The sequence below is a fragment of the Mustela nigripes genome, chromosome 15 (genome assembly GCF_022355385.1).
Source record: "Mustela nigripes isolate SB6536 chromosome 15, MUSNIG.SB6536, whole genome shotgun sequence".
Lineage (NCBI taxonomy): Eukaryota > Metazoa > Chordata > Mammalia > Carnivora > Mustelidae > Mustela > Mustela nigripes.
Window position 1 is genome coordinate 75,088,237 of NC_081571.1, and position 17,948 is coordinate 75,106,184.

At 37.8% G+C, this 17,948-nt stretch overlaps 1 protein-coding gene across 5 annotated transcripts in view; it reads right to left on the reverse strand.

Annotated features, from left to right (window-relative positions):
- NALCN (sodium leak channel, non-selective) overlaps window positions 1-17,948 on the reverse strand; it is a 303,976-nt gene that overhangs the window by 143,671 nt on the left and 142,357 nt on the right. For all 5 annotated transcript variants that reach the window (XM_059377544.1, XM_059377540.1, XM_059377545.1 and 2 more), the window contains exons 12-13: window positions 12,499-12,666; window positions 6,752-6,943 (exon numbers count right to left, since the gene is read on the reverse strand). In XM_059377544.1, coding sequence (XP_059233527.1) covers window positions 6,752-6,943; window positions 12,499-12,666 — 360 coding nt within the window. The remainder of the gene's footprint in view (window positions 1-6,751; window positions 6,944-12,498; window positions 12,667-17,948) is intronic.

The following is a 17,948-nucleotide window of genomic DNA, read 5'->3' on the forward strand; positions in this document are numbered from 1 at the left end:
AGTCAGACTGTCCTGGCCAAAAAAAAAAAAAAAAAAAAGAAAAAAAATTAAGGAGCAAGTTATTTATTTCAATTTCTCAGTAATTTGTTCAGTACAACTGAAGGCATGATTAGCCATTTTGGTGGTAAGAGGAGACAGAAATTAATTTTGTAATTAAGTGTTTTATAGCATTTACTGCTTATATTGTATAACTGCTTTAGACATGATTTTATAAGTGAAAATTCAACAGAGCAAGTAATTAACATTTAAGAATGCAAATTAATTTTTAAAATTATGTTAAATCTTTAATTTAACATTAAAAAATGCAAGTTAAGAAAACATGAAATACATAATATATTAAAATTCGAGAACCTGTTCTTATAGACAGTAATGTATTGCTTATGAATTAGAAACTCCCCATTGGTAGAACTGGACAAGAAATGAGGCCTGTGTTTTATTCCATTAGTGGGAGAAGAAAAGGAATAAAAATATTCAGTTGGTGGAAGATGTACAGTGGATGTTTAAAAGCATTAGCTTGTGTCAGACAACTATAGAAAACACTCAACTTGTTTTGTCTTTGTTAAAGTCTGGTGGTTCTTGCCTGTCATTTGGGCCTTTTGACTGTACAGGCTGTTCCATCAGGAAGAGTTAATCTAATTATTCTCCCTGTAATACAAGCTATTAGTCCCAACGAAACAAGGACTGGTGGGGGTGGATATCCTACCTCACAGCACAACTTGATCTTCTTTGGGATTTCTGCTTAGCAGTGATGTGTCTGTTTGGTCCAAATTAGAGAAAGTGATTGGTTGAGATGACAAAGTTGTTTTATTAAATTCTGTCAACATACTCTCCTTTTTTCCCCATTAACAAATTTCAAGCTTCTCTTCTCCATTTCATGGGACTGTCTGCTGAAGCTCCCTGGTGGTTTCTGCCCTCACTCTACTTCCTGATGATTTTGATCCCATGGCATCGGGGATTTTGGTAATCCCCACATTTGTGGTAAGGAGAGCACAAAGCTGCCACCCTCCAGTTCTTGCGGTCTAGCAGAGGCAAGAGAAGCTTGCATAAATGTCGACGGTGTGTAACAGAAAGTGACGACCATCGTAAAAAGAGGGAGAGCAGGAATCCACTCTGAGCCAGGCCCTAGGCTGGCTGCTTTGCAGATACTATGTGGGCCCAGATGCTGGGGCCCAGATACTTCTAGTGGGAGAAATTAAACACAAGCCCTCCTCCTATCACATGTCTATTTATACACATTTTTTGTACCAGACATGTAAAAGCTTTAGAGATGAGAAATGTGAGAGAGAAATCTTGACCAAACTTTGCGTCTGACCATTGTGGTGATTTTGTAGCTGTTTCACCAATAGCCATCGCTTCCCATGTGATTAATGGAAGCCAATTCTGCTGACTCCAATCATCTTGCCAATGATTCCTCTAGGGATGACCAAGTTACCCAATTCTGCCAATGACTGATGACAGAAAGTGGGGAAAGTAGAAAATGGTACTGGGAAAGGTGTCCTTGCTCCTAAAGAAGGAGACCTGGACAGAGATGACCCTCTTGTTCCTCAAGATTGTATTGCCAATTCTGGAAATACTGCACCTGTTTTGCTAACACATGAAGACAACACATGGAGGAAGAAACTGCCGTAGTTTGCTTAGACTAGCTTAACAAAGTACCAAACTGAGTGGCTGAAAACAAGGGAATTAATTTTGTCACAGCTCAGCAGTGTGAAGTCAAAGTGTTGGCAAGATCATGCTCCCTCTGAAGGACTCTCCCAGCTTCTTCTAGCTTCAGATGATTGCCAGAAATCCTGGGAGGTCCTTGGTTAGTAGATGCCACCCCGGTCACATGGCTGCCTTCTCCATCTGTGTCTTCATATCATCTCCCCTCTGTGTATGTCTGTGCCTATGTCCAAATCTCCTCTCTTATACTGTCAGTCATACTGGGTCAGGGCCCATCCTCACGACCTCATTTTTACTTAGCACCTGTATTTCCAAATAAGGTCATTTTGGGTTACTTCAACATAACTTTTGGGGGCACATAATTCAACCCACAACTGAGACCATTTCAGTGAGAGATTCAGAATCTTGGCTTTCTGCCTAATGTACCTAGTCTTGAATTTTGTGAGAAATTTCCCAATTGTTCAAGTCAGTTGGAGTCAAGATTTCTGCCACTTTCTGACAAAGTACTCTGACAGATTTATGCAAAGATTTCAGGTGGGATAAGGGTTAGGGTGATGGAGGGTAAAGTGGTTCCTTGAGGAACAGGTAGCAGTGGAAGAAAGTATCTGGGATGTTGAACTTGATACAGTGTGGAAGGATCAGAGAAATTTGCTTTGGTCTAGTCTTGTCACTCATTCCTCCATGAAAGCCTGTTCACTAGCAAGTGTTATGATAAGCACAAGGGCATTTGCTGAGCAAGACAGATGCCCTCTCTGCCTCTGAAAGATGTGGTAGGGGAAATCCTAAAATATGAGCCCAGAGAGGTAATTAGGGATAGAGAAAAAGAAAGATATGGAAAACCATATTAAAATGTTTGTTATCTTGAGGGAAAGGAGGACCTTGAAACATTTTAAATAGGAGGGTGCCATGAGACAGTTTAATTTTTGCTGTAAATGGAGAATGGCTGATGGGCAGTTGAGGCAGGGAGAGCCATTAGGGAACTGGTGTAATAATGCATGTGAAGGGTCCCTTAGAATCTCTTCACCTTCAAGGATTTTAGGGAGTAGCTGGGGACTTTCAGGGTGGCTGGAGCTCTGTCAGAGGGTCCGTCAGCAGGTAGGCACTTAGTGTGCCCACGTTGCTGTTTCCTCTGCCCTCAAGCTTCTCTTCTTGGAAAGTGGGTGGGGACATCACCTCTACGTGTCCATGTCAGGTCCTCTTAGAGGGTTTAATGGTGGGGGGGTTGCTGGACCCAAGATGTAATCAAGTCCAATTAAAAAGTGGTTTCTTATCTAGTCCTATTTCTCTAGGGAGAACATGCCACCTGGATGGCTGGGTCAGGATCTGGTTCAAGAAAGAGCCAAAGGAAGATTCTTCCCTGGGCACAAAGACTGAGGCTATTTTGTCAAGTCGGGCTGGACCTATCTCTGCTGGACTCTTCATGGCGGGTATTCTCTAGGCATCTCTCAAGTGTGCATGCAGTTGACTCTCCTGTACCCCATAGCTCTAAGTATGTGTAAGAAAGATCACATGATGAACTCCAAAGTAAAATGGAAACTTGAAGAACCAGCACTTATTTCTATCATCTTTACTTGAGTCTGGACCATCTTGGAGGCTGGCTCCCAAACAACGATGTGCTGTGCGCTCTGGCTAATACCATAATTAACCAACCCACCTCAATACCCAACCACTGGATAATGAAGGAGATATTCTGTAAGAAGGGAAGGGGGTAAGACCCATAGGTGAGTGTCCTAACAGAAATCTAACAATGACAGTCATGTGTTTCTGACCATCTCTTCTGATGATTTCCTATCAGCTAAGTAGCACCAATGGTTGGAGTTTTATGTGACTGGGAATGATAATGACTACTTTTTGTAGCTGCAATGTTTTTTAACATTTCTTGCAAAATTTGATTATTTTTCAGGGATTTAACTCGTAATTATGTTCATGTGCAAGGAAAAATCTACTCCTAGTCATTTCACACATTTAGGCTGTCAACCCTGTCAGCCGCAGAATCACTGATTAGGGGGCCCTGTAGTTGCTGGGCTGCTTTCATTAAGATGGTCAAAGTAATCAGGCAGAAAGACACAATTGAGTAATTGGAGACCTGAAAACGTAATGCTACTTGATTACTATTATAGCTGGAAAATAGAGCAAATCCCAAGGGGCTAACTCAGATAGCTCTGAAGCAGCCTGGTCTTTCATACAGAATCTGAAATACTGGCCTCAAAGATATTACATAGGATATAAGATTTTTTAACAATGTGTTATTATTTATTTATTTATTTGACAGAAAGAGACACAGCGAGAGAGGGAACACAAGCAGGGGGAGTGGGAGAGGGAGAAGCAGACTCCCTCTGAGCAGGGAGCCCGATGTGGGGCTCAATTCCAGAACCCTGAGATCGTGACCTGAGCTGAAGGCAGGTGCATAGTGACTGAGCCACCCAGGCGCCCCTAGAATATAACATTTGAAAAATGCTAAGTCCAGAGTGGGGTTGTTTTTTTATACAATTCAATATGTACAATGCTATGGGTAAAATACTATTTTTACCTAGACTTTAGATGTGAAAAAAATAAAAGCTCCAAGAATAATTTGGCCAGTGTCAAACAGCTGAAAAGTGCTGGAGGAGTGACAAGAAATCAGATCTCTAAGGCAAGAAGTGCACACTATCTGCAATGCCTTCCTACACATGCCACAGCCCCAATACACAGCTTCACTATTGAAAATACCTAAAATATTTCTTTCTCTTTTTGGGGGGAGCTCATTTAATAGCAGAAATCCAATCTGACCCAAAATGTATTTATTGTCCTTATTTCTCTTTCTTTGTCCAAAGGTGGATGTTTTGCTAAAGAAGCACTAGTGTGTTGATGACAGAGTGCGGACTTAAACAATTCCGATCAATAAGGGGGTGATATCACCCTTATAGTAATTGGAATATTATGAACTCCAAAACCATCTGGCTCAAAGAGCTTTGGGGGAAGAGATATAAAATCAGTAACGTGAGATTAGCGGAGAGGGTAAAAGATGAAGACTTGAAATTAAGACAAGACTGTGTACATAAAGAATCGAACTAAGGGTGGTTTTCTTTTTAGGATCCCCTGTTTCATAGAACAATGGCTGACCCTTAGTGGACCTTCAAAACTGTGTGTTGAATTAACCTGGTCTCAGAGATAGACTGTGATAATGACAGTCTCAGTGTTTTTCTGAAAGTGGCATTCTGCAATTTTCATTTCTCCCATAAGGGGGCAGACTAAGAGAAGGTGGGCTTAGTGACGTCACTGTCATCTCTGTCTGCATCACACCCCACCCCCTCCCCCTGCACCCTCATCCCAGCAGGAACAGGTGAACTTCCTGCTGAAGAATCTGGCTCCAGGCCAACTGCATCCCACACCAGGAAGGTGTGCCTGGCGGGCTCATGAAGGAGGAGTTGGAGGTAAAAACTCAGTAGCCCTCCATTCCAGGCCGCCATGCTTTTATGCATGGCCATATTCCTAGCTCAGGTGCTTCTAGTCCGAGGGTGCATCATCCAGGGGCCTCAACTGAGGCATCTTTCTCTATCCTTCCTGCCACATCTGTGCTTTCCCACCTGACGGCTACCCGGTGCTGTTGAGTGCTGTTCAGTGAATGCTGGGAGCCACTGCTTATTTTGGCCTGTTATTTGCACTGTGGCAGTAAGTGACCAAAGACTCACTGTGACTTTAGATTTCACTCGCTGTCCTATATCACCACCCAGACACAGGACAAGTAAACACTTATTTAAGACCAGTCTTTGTGCCAGGGCTCTGGACTCTTGTTTCTGGAAACTTTTGCCACTGTCCTCTGTGGCTCATACATCTTCAACCTCACCCTCTACTGGCTTTCTCAACAGCATTTAAATGCAATCGCACTTTCATCCAACTTAAAATTTCCTTGGTCTTATGTCCTTCTCTCACATTGACCTTTCCCTCTCCTCTAAATTCTGGAACAAGAATGGCTCACCTCAGACCTTTTGCATATGCTGTCCCCAACCTGGGACACCGTGTTGTTCCTCCACGCGGCTACCTACAACTGTTCTTTAGTAACTGCCTCCTTCAAGAAACCTTCTTGGATTTTTCCAGTCCTGGTTACAGCCCTTACCTCTGGGTTCCCAGAACACCTGAGCTTGCTTTTATCATGCTTCATGTTTACTAACAGGACACCCCCTTCAACTGAGAATTTCTTGAAGATAAGGGATATAGTTGTGTTTTTGTCCAAAGATCACCAAAATTGCCTGGTTGTTTAGACTTACTCAACAAATGCTCGGTGATATGTAACAATTTAGCACAAGATTAAACAAACACCCAGGCTTTATTATTCTACAAGCTTGAGTATAGACACCTTTATCCTCAAAGATTATTGAAAAAAAAATGCATTACATCCTGTTGTAACCCCAAGATCATCCTTCCCATATAATAGGCTTTACTAGTTCAGCTTATGGTGAAAAAAATATATATATTTTGTCTTGGTCGTTATATTTTTTCATGTTTCTAAATCCACATGGAGTTAAATTTCAGAATCCTTGATTAGAGTTATATTTTCTATGAGTTCTGTGTATGAATTGATTGATTTTTAACTTCCTTCTTAGCCTAAGTGAATTCTAATGATAATGCAGCAGCGTGAACTGGACAATCTTCTATAGACATTTGAAATCTGAAGAGTTTATGAATTTTATTAAATTGAAAATCAAATCCCCCTTCTAGATTACATTTGTCATAAAAATATATGAATTATAAAACAGATTTTAAAATGGTAACTCTCACAGACACAAAAAACTATTTAAAAATTCTGTTCTATTTTCATCTATAGGTGCTAAGAGCCCTAGCTTTCATCTTGACTAGTTTCAGCATCTCATTCTATCAGACTATTTTCAGAATTTAAAGAACTGATGTATAACTTGACAATGCTGAAAAGGTGCTCAGATGCCGGCACCCTGCAGAAGAGACTATTTTAAATTTCAAAACTAAATTATTCCAAGTTATCAAAACTAGGACTGTGTTTCTGAACCACTCTTAAAGGGAAATTATTTTGATGTTAACCATTATTGTAAAAATAAGAAGGAGGAATTAAATTGGCTGCATTTTTCATTCTTACCCTTGGAAACGTTGTAAACCTGTCCAGTTCTTCAACAAAGCAGAACATCTGCAGACTAATTGCTGACATTACGATCAGGAGGCTGGCAGTAAATACAACCAAACTCCCCAGCTTTTTTCCAGGACCGAATATCTTATACACAAAGTCTTCTAGTGCTGGGGAAATCTTAATAAGTCGAACTACCCGAAGAACCTGTTGTGTGAGAGAAAAACATACGTACTTGATCATTTTTTTACACTGAATCTTAAATAAGTTCACACTGAAACCTCATTTTTCACAGGACTTCGTAAAAATCGTACTTTTCCATTTGAGAAGCTATAGACAAAAAACAACAATATCATAACTGAGATCTCAGTTGAGCTCTTAGAGCCTGAGAGCCAGAACTCGACAGAGCCCAAATGAATGTAGGAAAACTGAGGCTTTTTGACATGCAATGGGGGAATTCAAAGTGCTATTACCTAAAACACATTGTTGAAATTAAAGTGATTTTCCCCCCTAATGTTCAAATGTAGAAGAAAATGTTTAGCTCAATATCAGCTATATTAACACATAGAATAAAGCTTCCTATGTATTATGTAAGATGTAAAATGTAAGACATTTTTTTAAAAGTCTACTAACAAGGAGTCTTTACTTATGCCTGAGACTGATACCCTAATATCCAACCTATCCTTCCTTTAAATAACAGAACTTTTGGCATTTTAGCCTAGCAAGTGGCTGGCTGGGACTTTAGACCACATTTTCTAGCCCCATTTGTGAGCTGTGGCCAGGGGACTGGGTTCATATTGATGGAATATGAAAGGAAGTAATATTTGCAACTTTTGGCCCATTGAAGTAAATTGGCTTGCCTTGGTTACTCTTTATGCCTTCCTTGGCAGGAAAATAGAAACAAATGGAGTAGTCCCTTTGGACCAGAAATAGAAGGCTTGTATGGAGGCTGACAGATTCAATCCACCTCAACAGCTGGATTCCTGCATGACCATGTGGAGCAGAGCCACTGACTTTCCCTGGACACCACTAACTACTGGAGAGAAACAAACTTCTGTCTTATGTAAGACTTGTATTTTTGATCTTTGTTATATTTGCTTAGCTTGTCATCTAAGCACACATACGCATGCTCAGGTGTTTTGCAAGTATATAAATGCAACCCCCCATAGCTGCTTATTAATTAATAAATTTGTTTGCTCACTCACTTTAACAAATATTGGTTATTATGTGCCAGACATTGTGTCAGACAAATAAGGTGCAATGCCTATAATTGCAAAGACAGTATAATACAAAGGCATAGCTTAATTTTTTTGTTTGTTTTTACAAAGCATAGCTCTTAAGGGCATATTTATAAGATTAAAAGTATAAATTAGTGTATAATCCAAAATTGAAGTGTAAAGCATGGAAAAACAGAATTTCTTCCTTAAGTCTAAGATGTCAACATTTTTTTAATGTGCCTCTGAGAAGAAAAAGTGCTTTAATTAAACTGTGGCATGCCACTGATTATAAGGCAAATCCAAGACTCAGAGATAGGAAACAGGAAAAGGAAAACTGTGATCTGGGCATAGATAAAATATGGTCAGTACAAATATAATAATATAACGTTGTCTAAGACGATTTGGTAAGAGCTGTAGATGCCTGTGAAGTCTTCTTAGAAGAAGAAAAATGAATAGTCTATTTTCAATATAGTAAAGAACAGGAAGTACTTTAAAACCTAGATTTTAATTTTTACACATATATATGTTTGTAATCTTCCAACATTCCTAGTTTCCTACAGTTTCTGATTTTCCTTTGGCAAATTATTCCTGCTCCACACTTGGTCCATGAGGTCCAGAAGGGACTCCATGATGCCCACAATCTGGGCTTGAAGGGAATATTTACAACAACCTGAGTCATCCTTGGAACTTTTGTTGGATCTGTAACACATGGCATTTTTTATCCCCAATTGGCATTACTGTGAGCACCACGGAAGCCTTGAGCTTTGGGGAGCCATCTTTGATACTATATGGGGAAAGCCTGCTTAATAATACTGACACAGAAGAAAGGTGAGTAAATATACAGAGTCCCTATGATACCATTGTAGCTTCTGCACCATGCTGTACCTGAAGCCACATTACTCCCTTAGGACTTGGATTAACAGGAAATATTGCTGATGAATTTTATCATTCTTATTGTCTACAGAATACAAATATAGCCACGTGGATAGGAAACTAAAGGACAAACATTTAAAGAAGTTGGAAAATGTATGGTTAATTTTAATTCCTTCACACAATACTGAAAAAAACAGAAAATTTCTGTGAAAAATCATATTGTTCCAAGTAAGCATTGTGCTATATACATGGTTAAGCTACCAGTCTTCCTGTTAGAATTTACCTATGTTTCCAAATCAGAACCTATGATACTCAGGCCATCTTTCCAAATGACAAGTGAATAGCTTTATCATAAGTGCTATTAAAATACTAACATTCACATAATATCCAGAATAACAATATGGAAGGATTTCACATTCTTACAGATTTTTTATTCTCAGACATAAATGATTCAGTATCTAATTGTTAACAGCTGAGTCCAGGCAAGTTTACAGGAACAATTTAACTGGCTTTATAGCTCAGCTTTTAATACGGCTTGTATTAAGATCATATTTAAAAGATTGTCAAAGTAATTTTGAGTCCTATCCCAAATCCTAATAAAACAGCATCTGCACATCTGTGCAACTTTGATAAATTAATATTTCATAGCTGGAAGCAGAACTTAACATGACTTCAACATGGCCGATTTGATCGGCATTTTCAAAGGTGTAAGCCGAATCCTTGGAAAGGCAAAATCCTTATCAATGACTCTAGTTATGCCTTTTCATTTATTTGGGGATAAATATGCTTTTCACTGTGTTTATCCAATAAAGCCTTTAGATTTTGCGTTCCTACAGATATGGAATAAAGTGAACCATACTCTGAAAGACAAGCACCATAGAACATTTTGTGGTTACTTCCAAAGCCCATTTTCCTGGTCATATTTCTAAGTCTGTATTTTCAAGATCTCTCTGTTAATTACAAGTGAGATGCTTTAAAAATTGCATGGCTAGGGGCGCCTGGGTGGCTCAGTGGGTTAAGCCGCTGCCTTCGGCTCAGGTCATGATCTCAGGGTCCTGGGATCAAGTCCCGCATCAGGCTCTCTGCTCAGCAGGGAGCCTGCTTCCCTCTCTCTCTGCCTGCCTCTCCATCTACTTGTGATTTCTCTCTGTCAAATAAATAAATAAAATTAAAAAAAAATTGCATGGCTAGGAATTTAGACTATAAAATTAAACTTCTTAGCAATGAGTTTCTGCCACTTGCTAGTTATGTGGTCTTGGGCAACTTTGGGATCTCAGTTTCATGTGTGCTCTCTGTCTCACAGGACGGTGGTGAGTAACAAACAGCACAAGGCACTCAGCATGGTGCCTGGCACATAGTAAATGCACAATAAATACTCACCAAGGTCATCAGGATTACCTGGGTATGTCAGAACCTTAGCATTTTGTGAAACTATTTCTTCCTACTGGACAATAGCGTGCTATACTCATTTCAGTCCAACCACACTGGCCTTTATTCTCTTCTTTAAACACATCAAACATGTTTTCACTTGAGGAAGGTGCCATGAGGCTTTCTTGGCTTATCCCTTCACTTCGTTTAGTCTCTGCTCAAAAGCGACTTCTCCAGAGAGGGCTGCCAGGAGCAACTTACCTAAAATAGGCTCCACCCCCACCCCGTCCCCAGCCCTTATCCTTTTTGCCTTTGTTTCTCCTTTATAATATTTCCAGCACTTTCTTATGTGTACTTGTTTGTGAACTCTCTGCCCTCTAGAATGTAAGCTTCCTGAGGTGGGGCTTTTCCCTGCTTGTTCACTTCTGTCCTCCAAATCTGGAACTGTGCCTGGAACATTGTAGGTGCTCAGTAAATATCAACTTGAATAAATAGAGAATAACACCAATAACTGCTCTCAGAGATAACTGACACTATAAAGGGAGTCATTTTGTACTAGACTGTTGACTTCACTTAAATATAAAAATGTGAAAATCACTAAAGGAAGACATGCTGCCAACACAATGAGGAAAGGCCCAGTCAGATAAAAAGTCCAAGGACCCACAAGGGAGACCAGAGTGAGCCCATGAAGAGCTAATCTGCCCAGGACAGTGGGCTCTTATATGTGAATTTGCAAAAATCCTTGTGACACTAGAACTTCTCCAGAGATCTATATTTTAACCATATAATAAGTGAGGTAGTATCTAATAATTTCATTAGAAAAATATAAACATGGTCATGTATAGAGAGATACAAATGAAAATCCCTTAACCATGAACATAAATTAAATGATTTTAGATTATAATTCAGGATCAAAGACAACACTGAAGTTGCAAACTTCATTGACAGAATATTATTCAACTATGTCTCTATCTATATAAAATGATTAGAACCATGCATACTAATTTTAGATATTTTGTGGAAAATAGACAAGTAGGAAAAAACTAGAGATAAATGAATCATGTCTCTAAGTAATCATAAATTCATGATAGTCATTACTATATTGTTAAATATGCATGTGACTTCCTAAGCTATTCCTCAAATGTTTACCATTTTAAAAGTTCCCATTTTTTTCTCACAATTTCAAAATAAATATATTTGCATTAAAATTTTAATATATTTCTAACTTTTCACTAAAAAGTTATCTGTGAGAAACTAGAGGAATTTTAATACCCTGAATGTGTATGTATCCTTGTTGAAATAGGGATCCGGAGGGATCTCTCCATGAGAGACTCTTAATCTCACAAAACAAACTGAGCATTACTAGGGGTGGGGAGGGAGAGGGTGGTTGGGTTATGGACATTGGGGAAGGTATGTGCTATGGTGAGTGCGGTGAAGTGTATAAACCTGGTGATTCACAGACCTGTACCCCTAGGGCTAATAATACATTATATGTTAATAAAAAATTTAAAAAAAATTAAAAATAGGTACCATATTTTTCTTAATTTGGTTGACTTAATAAGTTTGTAAAAGATATCTTGTTGTTTTGATTAACAGGTATGTTTCCTATAATCATCTACACTAATTATCAAATGCAAGTAATAAATGCTCTTGTTGATTTTGTAAAGCTAGACAGCAGCACCCAAAAGCAAAATGCGTTTATCTCTTGTCCTGGTCCCTTCCCTTATGATAACCAAGCCTAAGGATATAACCCGACAAATGACAAGGGATTTATCTCCAAAGATGCTAATATACTGAAGGCTTGACCCACGATATCCTCTGTGATTTCAGTATGTTTGGCAGTGATTACTAGAGGCCCAGCTTTTCACCCATGTTTGTAGGATATTTGTTACCATTTTTGTGAATTATGTTTTCATGTCCTTTCCTGAGGTACCAGAAGTATAGAGATTCAAGTTGTAATTTGGCAGCTGAAATTATAATTTCTCTGAAAATAACAGCTTTGGAATTGCCAATAAATAAAATTAGTGAAGTTGGAATGCACTTTTTTTCATCTAAGGAGAAAATTTCATCTAAAATATCTCCCTTTATTATTGTGCATTTTTAGAAGTTTGAAATACAATGATAATTTATGAATGCACTATTTTTGGTATTGAAGATGTCACTGGGTTTACCTCAAGTTTGTGTTTATTCTATAATAATTATATATAACCATTTAACACAATTCTGTATAGTTGTTATAATGTGACTGGTATTTTCTCTGGAAAGAAAAAAATTCTACAGACAAGCAGACATTCCCCATATTACCTGAAAGTATGTGAACTGAGAATGATAAAGATCTGGATATACATGGAGAGTAGTTCCAATTACGAGTAGTAGTTCAAATTTGTGGAGAGATGAGCTAATATATCCAGTAAATCCCAAACACCATATCTTCAGAAGTGCTTCCAAATCAAAAAGTACTGTAAAAGCCACCTGGAGGAACAAAGAGACAGTGAAATTGGAACCTAAAATTATAATTTATTTCAAAATATTTTATACATGTGCTAGTATTTGAATTTCAGCAGCTCTTACATAAAATGAAAATCCCACAAGGATCTAGAGTGACGTGTTAAAAAAAATGGTTTTGAAAAACACCAACAGACCGTAGCAGACCAAATACAACTTGAGCAATCCATGAAATGTGTTAACTTGTTAAATGTTTGTAAGTGTTATTTTTTATTACCCACTATTTGATATTTATTTAAAAGCTATTTAATTGAATATTGTATATGCAGAAAGGCTGCATTTTTCCATAGGTTATATTTTCTAAAGACAGTTTCTATAATGCACATGGTATGTTGTAAAATTATTTACATATTACTAAGCATCCGTAAACTAAAATAAAAAAGGGTAGATCTCATTATGGGACCACATAAATGAGCAAAGAAATATGGATTATATATCAAGCAATTTACGTGTGTGTGTATATATACACACACGCATAAATTAATATATTAATATGATTTATGTCTGCATTATTAAGAAAATTAACAATGATTATTAATATATTAATAAATGAGTACTACAACCTTTTAATAATCGCATTAATTCTATGAACTTGCTATTACAAATATCAATGTTATAAAATACACTTATAAACACAGCATGTTATTTTTCCTTTACTTGTCCCATGGGTAAGAATACTCATTTTATAAAGAAGTTTGCAACTGGAATTAAAGTGTGAAATGTAAAATGAACTTCTAATTAAAGAGCACAAAAATGAGTGCTAGAATTAGTCAAACATATCCCTTTGAGAAGATACCAGATGATTTAATGGAAAATTGGAACAGAGGAGTGCTTCCCTCTTTTTTTCTAGGCCAACATAGACTCGCAGAAGGGATTTTTTCCCCACTCATATTACATAATAAAGTCCATATTTGAAAAACCTACAGGTAACATTCTATTCAATGGTGAAAAACTGAGAACTTTCTTCTAAGATGAGTAACAAGACAGTGATGTCTGTTTTCTTTTACTCAACATAGTACTGGAAGTCTGAGCCACAGCAATCAGGCAAGCAAAAGAAATCAAAAGCATACAGACTGGTAAGGACTAAGTAATAATAACTAGAACAAACAATCTTAAAGTTTATATGGAACCACAAAAGACCCTGAATAGTCAAAGCAATCTTGAAAAACTGGAAGAAACTGGGAGGTATCACAACCCCAGATTTCAAGATATTCAATAAAGCTGTAGTAATCAAAACAGTATGATATTGGCACAAAAACAAACACATAGATCAATAGAGAGCCCAGAAGTAAATCCATGATTATATAGTTAATAAATCTATGACAAAAGATTAAATATGCAATGTAAAAAGATAGTCTCTTTTCAACAACCCCACTGGTGTTGGGAAAATTGGACAGTTCCCACATCAGGTGCAATATTTACAATTTTTATATCTTCTTATTGAATTGTTCCCTTTATGATTCTATTGTGTCCTTCTTTGTCTCTTGTTACTTTTTGTTTTAAAGTCTATTTTGTCCAATCTAAGGATTGCTATCCCAGCTTCCTTTTCACCGCCATTTGCGTGATAAATGCTTTTCTATCCCTTTACTTTTGATGTATCTGAAGTGAGTCTCTTATAGGCAGCATAGAAATGGGTCTTGCTTTTTAATCTATTCCGTCATGCTATGTCTTTTGATTGGAGCATTTAGTCCATTTACTTTCAAAGTAATTATTGATAGAAATGTATTTATTGCCATTTTGTTACTTGTTTTATGGTTGTTTTTGTAGCTCTTCTCTGTTCCTTTCTTTTCTTGCTCTTTTCTCTCAGAGTTTGCTGGCTTTTTAAAATGATATATTTGGAGTCCTCTTTATTTTTTGCATATCTATTACTGGCTTTTAATTTTTGGTTACCAATCGGTTTGCATCTAACATCTTAGGAATATATTACATTGATGGTTCAATAAGGTTGAACCCATTCTTTTTTTTTTTTTTTTTAATTTAAGTTCAATTAGCCAGCATAGAGTATACCATTTTGATGCAGTGTTCAATGATTTTTTAGTTATGTATAACACTCAGTGCTCATCAAATCACATGCCCTCCTTAACACCCACCACCCAGTTACTCCACTCCTTTCTGTAACCCTCAGTTTGTCTCCTGGAGTCAAGAATCTCTCATGGTTTTTCTCCCTCTCTGATTTCTTCCCGTTCAGTTTTCCCTCCCTTCCTCTTGAACACATTCTTTACTCCTCTCCCCTCCGTATTTTTAGGTATATGTGTCAAATTTTACATCCTTTTATTTTATGAATCTCTTGACCAATTTTTATAGATACTTAAATTTACTGCTTTTGTGTTTCTTGCTCCTCTTGCTCTTACTTATGGTCTTATTTTCCACTCAAAGCCTCCCTTTTAACACTTCCGGTAGAGCTGGTTTAATGGTCATGAATTCCTTTAGCTTTTGTTTGTCTCAGAAAATCTTTATCTCTCCTTCTATTCTGAATGATAGCCTTTATTGGATAGAGTATTCTTGGCTGCAGGTTTTTTCTTTCAGCACTTTAAAAATATTATGACACTTTCTTCTGGCCTGAAAAATTTCTGCTGAAAAATCATCTGATAACCTTATAGGGTTTCCCCTTGATGTAACAGATTTCTTTTCTCTTGCTGATTTTAAAATTCTCTGTCACTACTTATTGCTATTTTAATTACCATGTACCTTGTTGTGGACCTCCTTGGTTGATTTTGTGGAGAGCTCTCTGTGTCTCCCAAATCTGGATTTCTGTTTCTTTCTCCAAATTTGAGACGTTCTCAGCTACTTTTTCTTCAAATAAATTTTCTGTCCCCATTTCTCTTTCTTCTACTGCAATCCAATTTCTAATTAATCTAATTTCTATTTAATCTAATTTCTATCTAATGCAAATACTATTATAATTAATGATGTCGCTGAATTCCCTTTTTTCATTTTTTTAAAATTTTACAAGATTTTATTTATTTATTTGACAAAGAGAGATCACAAATAGGCAGAGAGGCAGGCAGAGGGGGAGGGGGAAGTAGGCTCCCTGCCGAGCAGAGAGCCCGATGTAGGGCTCAATCCCAGGACCCTGAGTTCATGACCTGAGCCAAAGACACAGAGGCTTAACCCACTGAGTCACCCAGGCGCCCCATCTTCATTTATTATTATTATTATTTTGTCTCTCTCTCCTGTTCAGCTTGATTGCTTTACATTACTCTTTTTCAAATTGCTGATTCATTCTTCTGCTTCTTCTAGTCTATTTTTTCTATTTGGTTTATTTTAAATTTTAGTTTTTGAGTTCTTCATTTCTGATTGGCTCTTTGTCACATTTTCTTTCTCTTTATTAAGGGCCTCAGTGACATTCTCCACTCTTTTCTCAAGTTCAGTAAGTATCTGTATGACCATTACTTTAAATTCTCTATTAGGGATATTACTTATCTTCATTTCATTTAATTATTTTGCTGTAATTTTGTCCTGTTCTTTCATTTGGGACATATTTCTCTGTATCCTCATTTTGCCTAATTCTCTGTATCTGCTTCTGTCTTAGGAAGGTTAGCTATATCTCCTGCTCTTAAAAGTAGTGACCTTATAAAGAAGAGTTTCTGTAGTGCCCTGCAGTGCAATGTTCCTGCTCACCAGAACTTGGTGCTTCAAGTCTGTCTCTTATGTTATTGTGTGTGCCCTAGTGTTATGGCTGAGCTTCTTTTGCTCTCAGTGCTGTTGTCTGCAATCATTCTCTTTGCCTATTTTGGGCAGGGTTTAGTCCCTGTGTTGTCAATATGCTAGTCTGGGGCTGCCTAAGGCTTGAGTTGAGTCAGACTAGGCATTTTCCAGAGATGCAGTAGCACCAAACTGTAGGGTAGTTACCCTGTGTTGGCCCCTGAGAACCTTTCATTGGTGGTTGGGGCCAGTAGTCAGACAAGAATGTTTGTCCCCAACCTACTACTGGTGTCATAGTTGGACTGATGTGTGTGTCCTTCCCCTCTCCCTGTGGTAGGAGTCTCTTTGGGGTGATGCTGACCCCTGTGGGGCTGCTTACATACTGCCAGGCTTGTAGCATTGATTGATGGGCTTTGGTCAAATGTGTACTGAAAGGGCAGGTCTGCAGGAGAATGCTTGGGTGTGACATACTGTTAGCAAATTAGGTGGTTAGTGTTGTTCCCATGTTGGTTCCCACAGGTGTGTAAGTGTTTAGGCTGGGGGTGGGGAGGGAATTGCACCTGCCATCTCTTTTGTTCTTGAAGTCCCCCAAGGACCCCTGCCCCTCTAGCACATGCTCTAAGATTAATACACAAATCTCCCTCCCATAAATCCCACATGCTTTTCAAACTGCTGTATCTCCCTCCTGCCCATGGATAGTCAGTCCCTCAGGTTAATTTAGCTATCAACCGTATCTCCGAGGCTCTTCTTGCCCTCTTCAATGTGGTATCTTCTCTCCATGTAGTTGTGAAGAGTCTGTTCTGCCAGTCCTCAGGTTGTTTTCTGGATTATTTACACTGATGTGGCTGTTACCTAGTTGTGTCTTTGAGACGTGGTGAATTTAGGGTCCCCTACTCTGCCATCTTACCCAGAAGTCTTCAATGTTTATTTGGTTCAACATTTTCCTTCTGATTTATTGAAGGGTTGGATTTCCTTGATTAGGAATCATCAGGAAAAATGGTTAAACATTTTTCCACTTCTAAAACAAGATTGCACTAACTATCCTTACACAATATCAGTATTTTATTGGGCTTTTGCATCTACATATACATTCTCAAAGCTGGCATTCCTGGGGCAAAGGACAGGTTTGCATGTTTAAAATTGTAGAAAATATTAAGGGATTACTTTCAAAATGTTTAAGTCTTTTGCCTTCTAGCAAGATAGGAAAGGGTTTCTTGTCCTAAATCTATGCTATCACCAGATGTAATGGAACTTAATCAAACTAACTTATCTGTTCATATGTGTATTGATCATTTAGATTTTTTCCTTTTAAAACAATTTTCCTGTTCATAACCATGCCAATTTTCTATGGTGGTGTTTTGTCTTTCTTATCAGTGTTCAGAGTTGCTGATATTAAGGACATTAATCTTTGTCTGCTATATGAACTGCAAATATTTTTTCCCTAGTCAATAGTTTGATTTTTAACTTTGGTGGCAGCAGCTCTATACAACCACTTTAAATTTTATTTGGTCACATGTTTCTACCTTTATCTTTTTAAACTTCTTCCTTACCTTTTAAAGCAAAATAGGACTTTAGGAGGACTATTATTGAGTCTTCTTATCCAA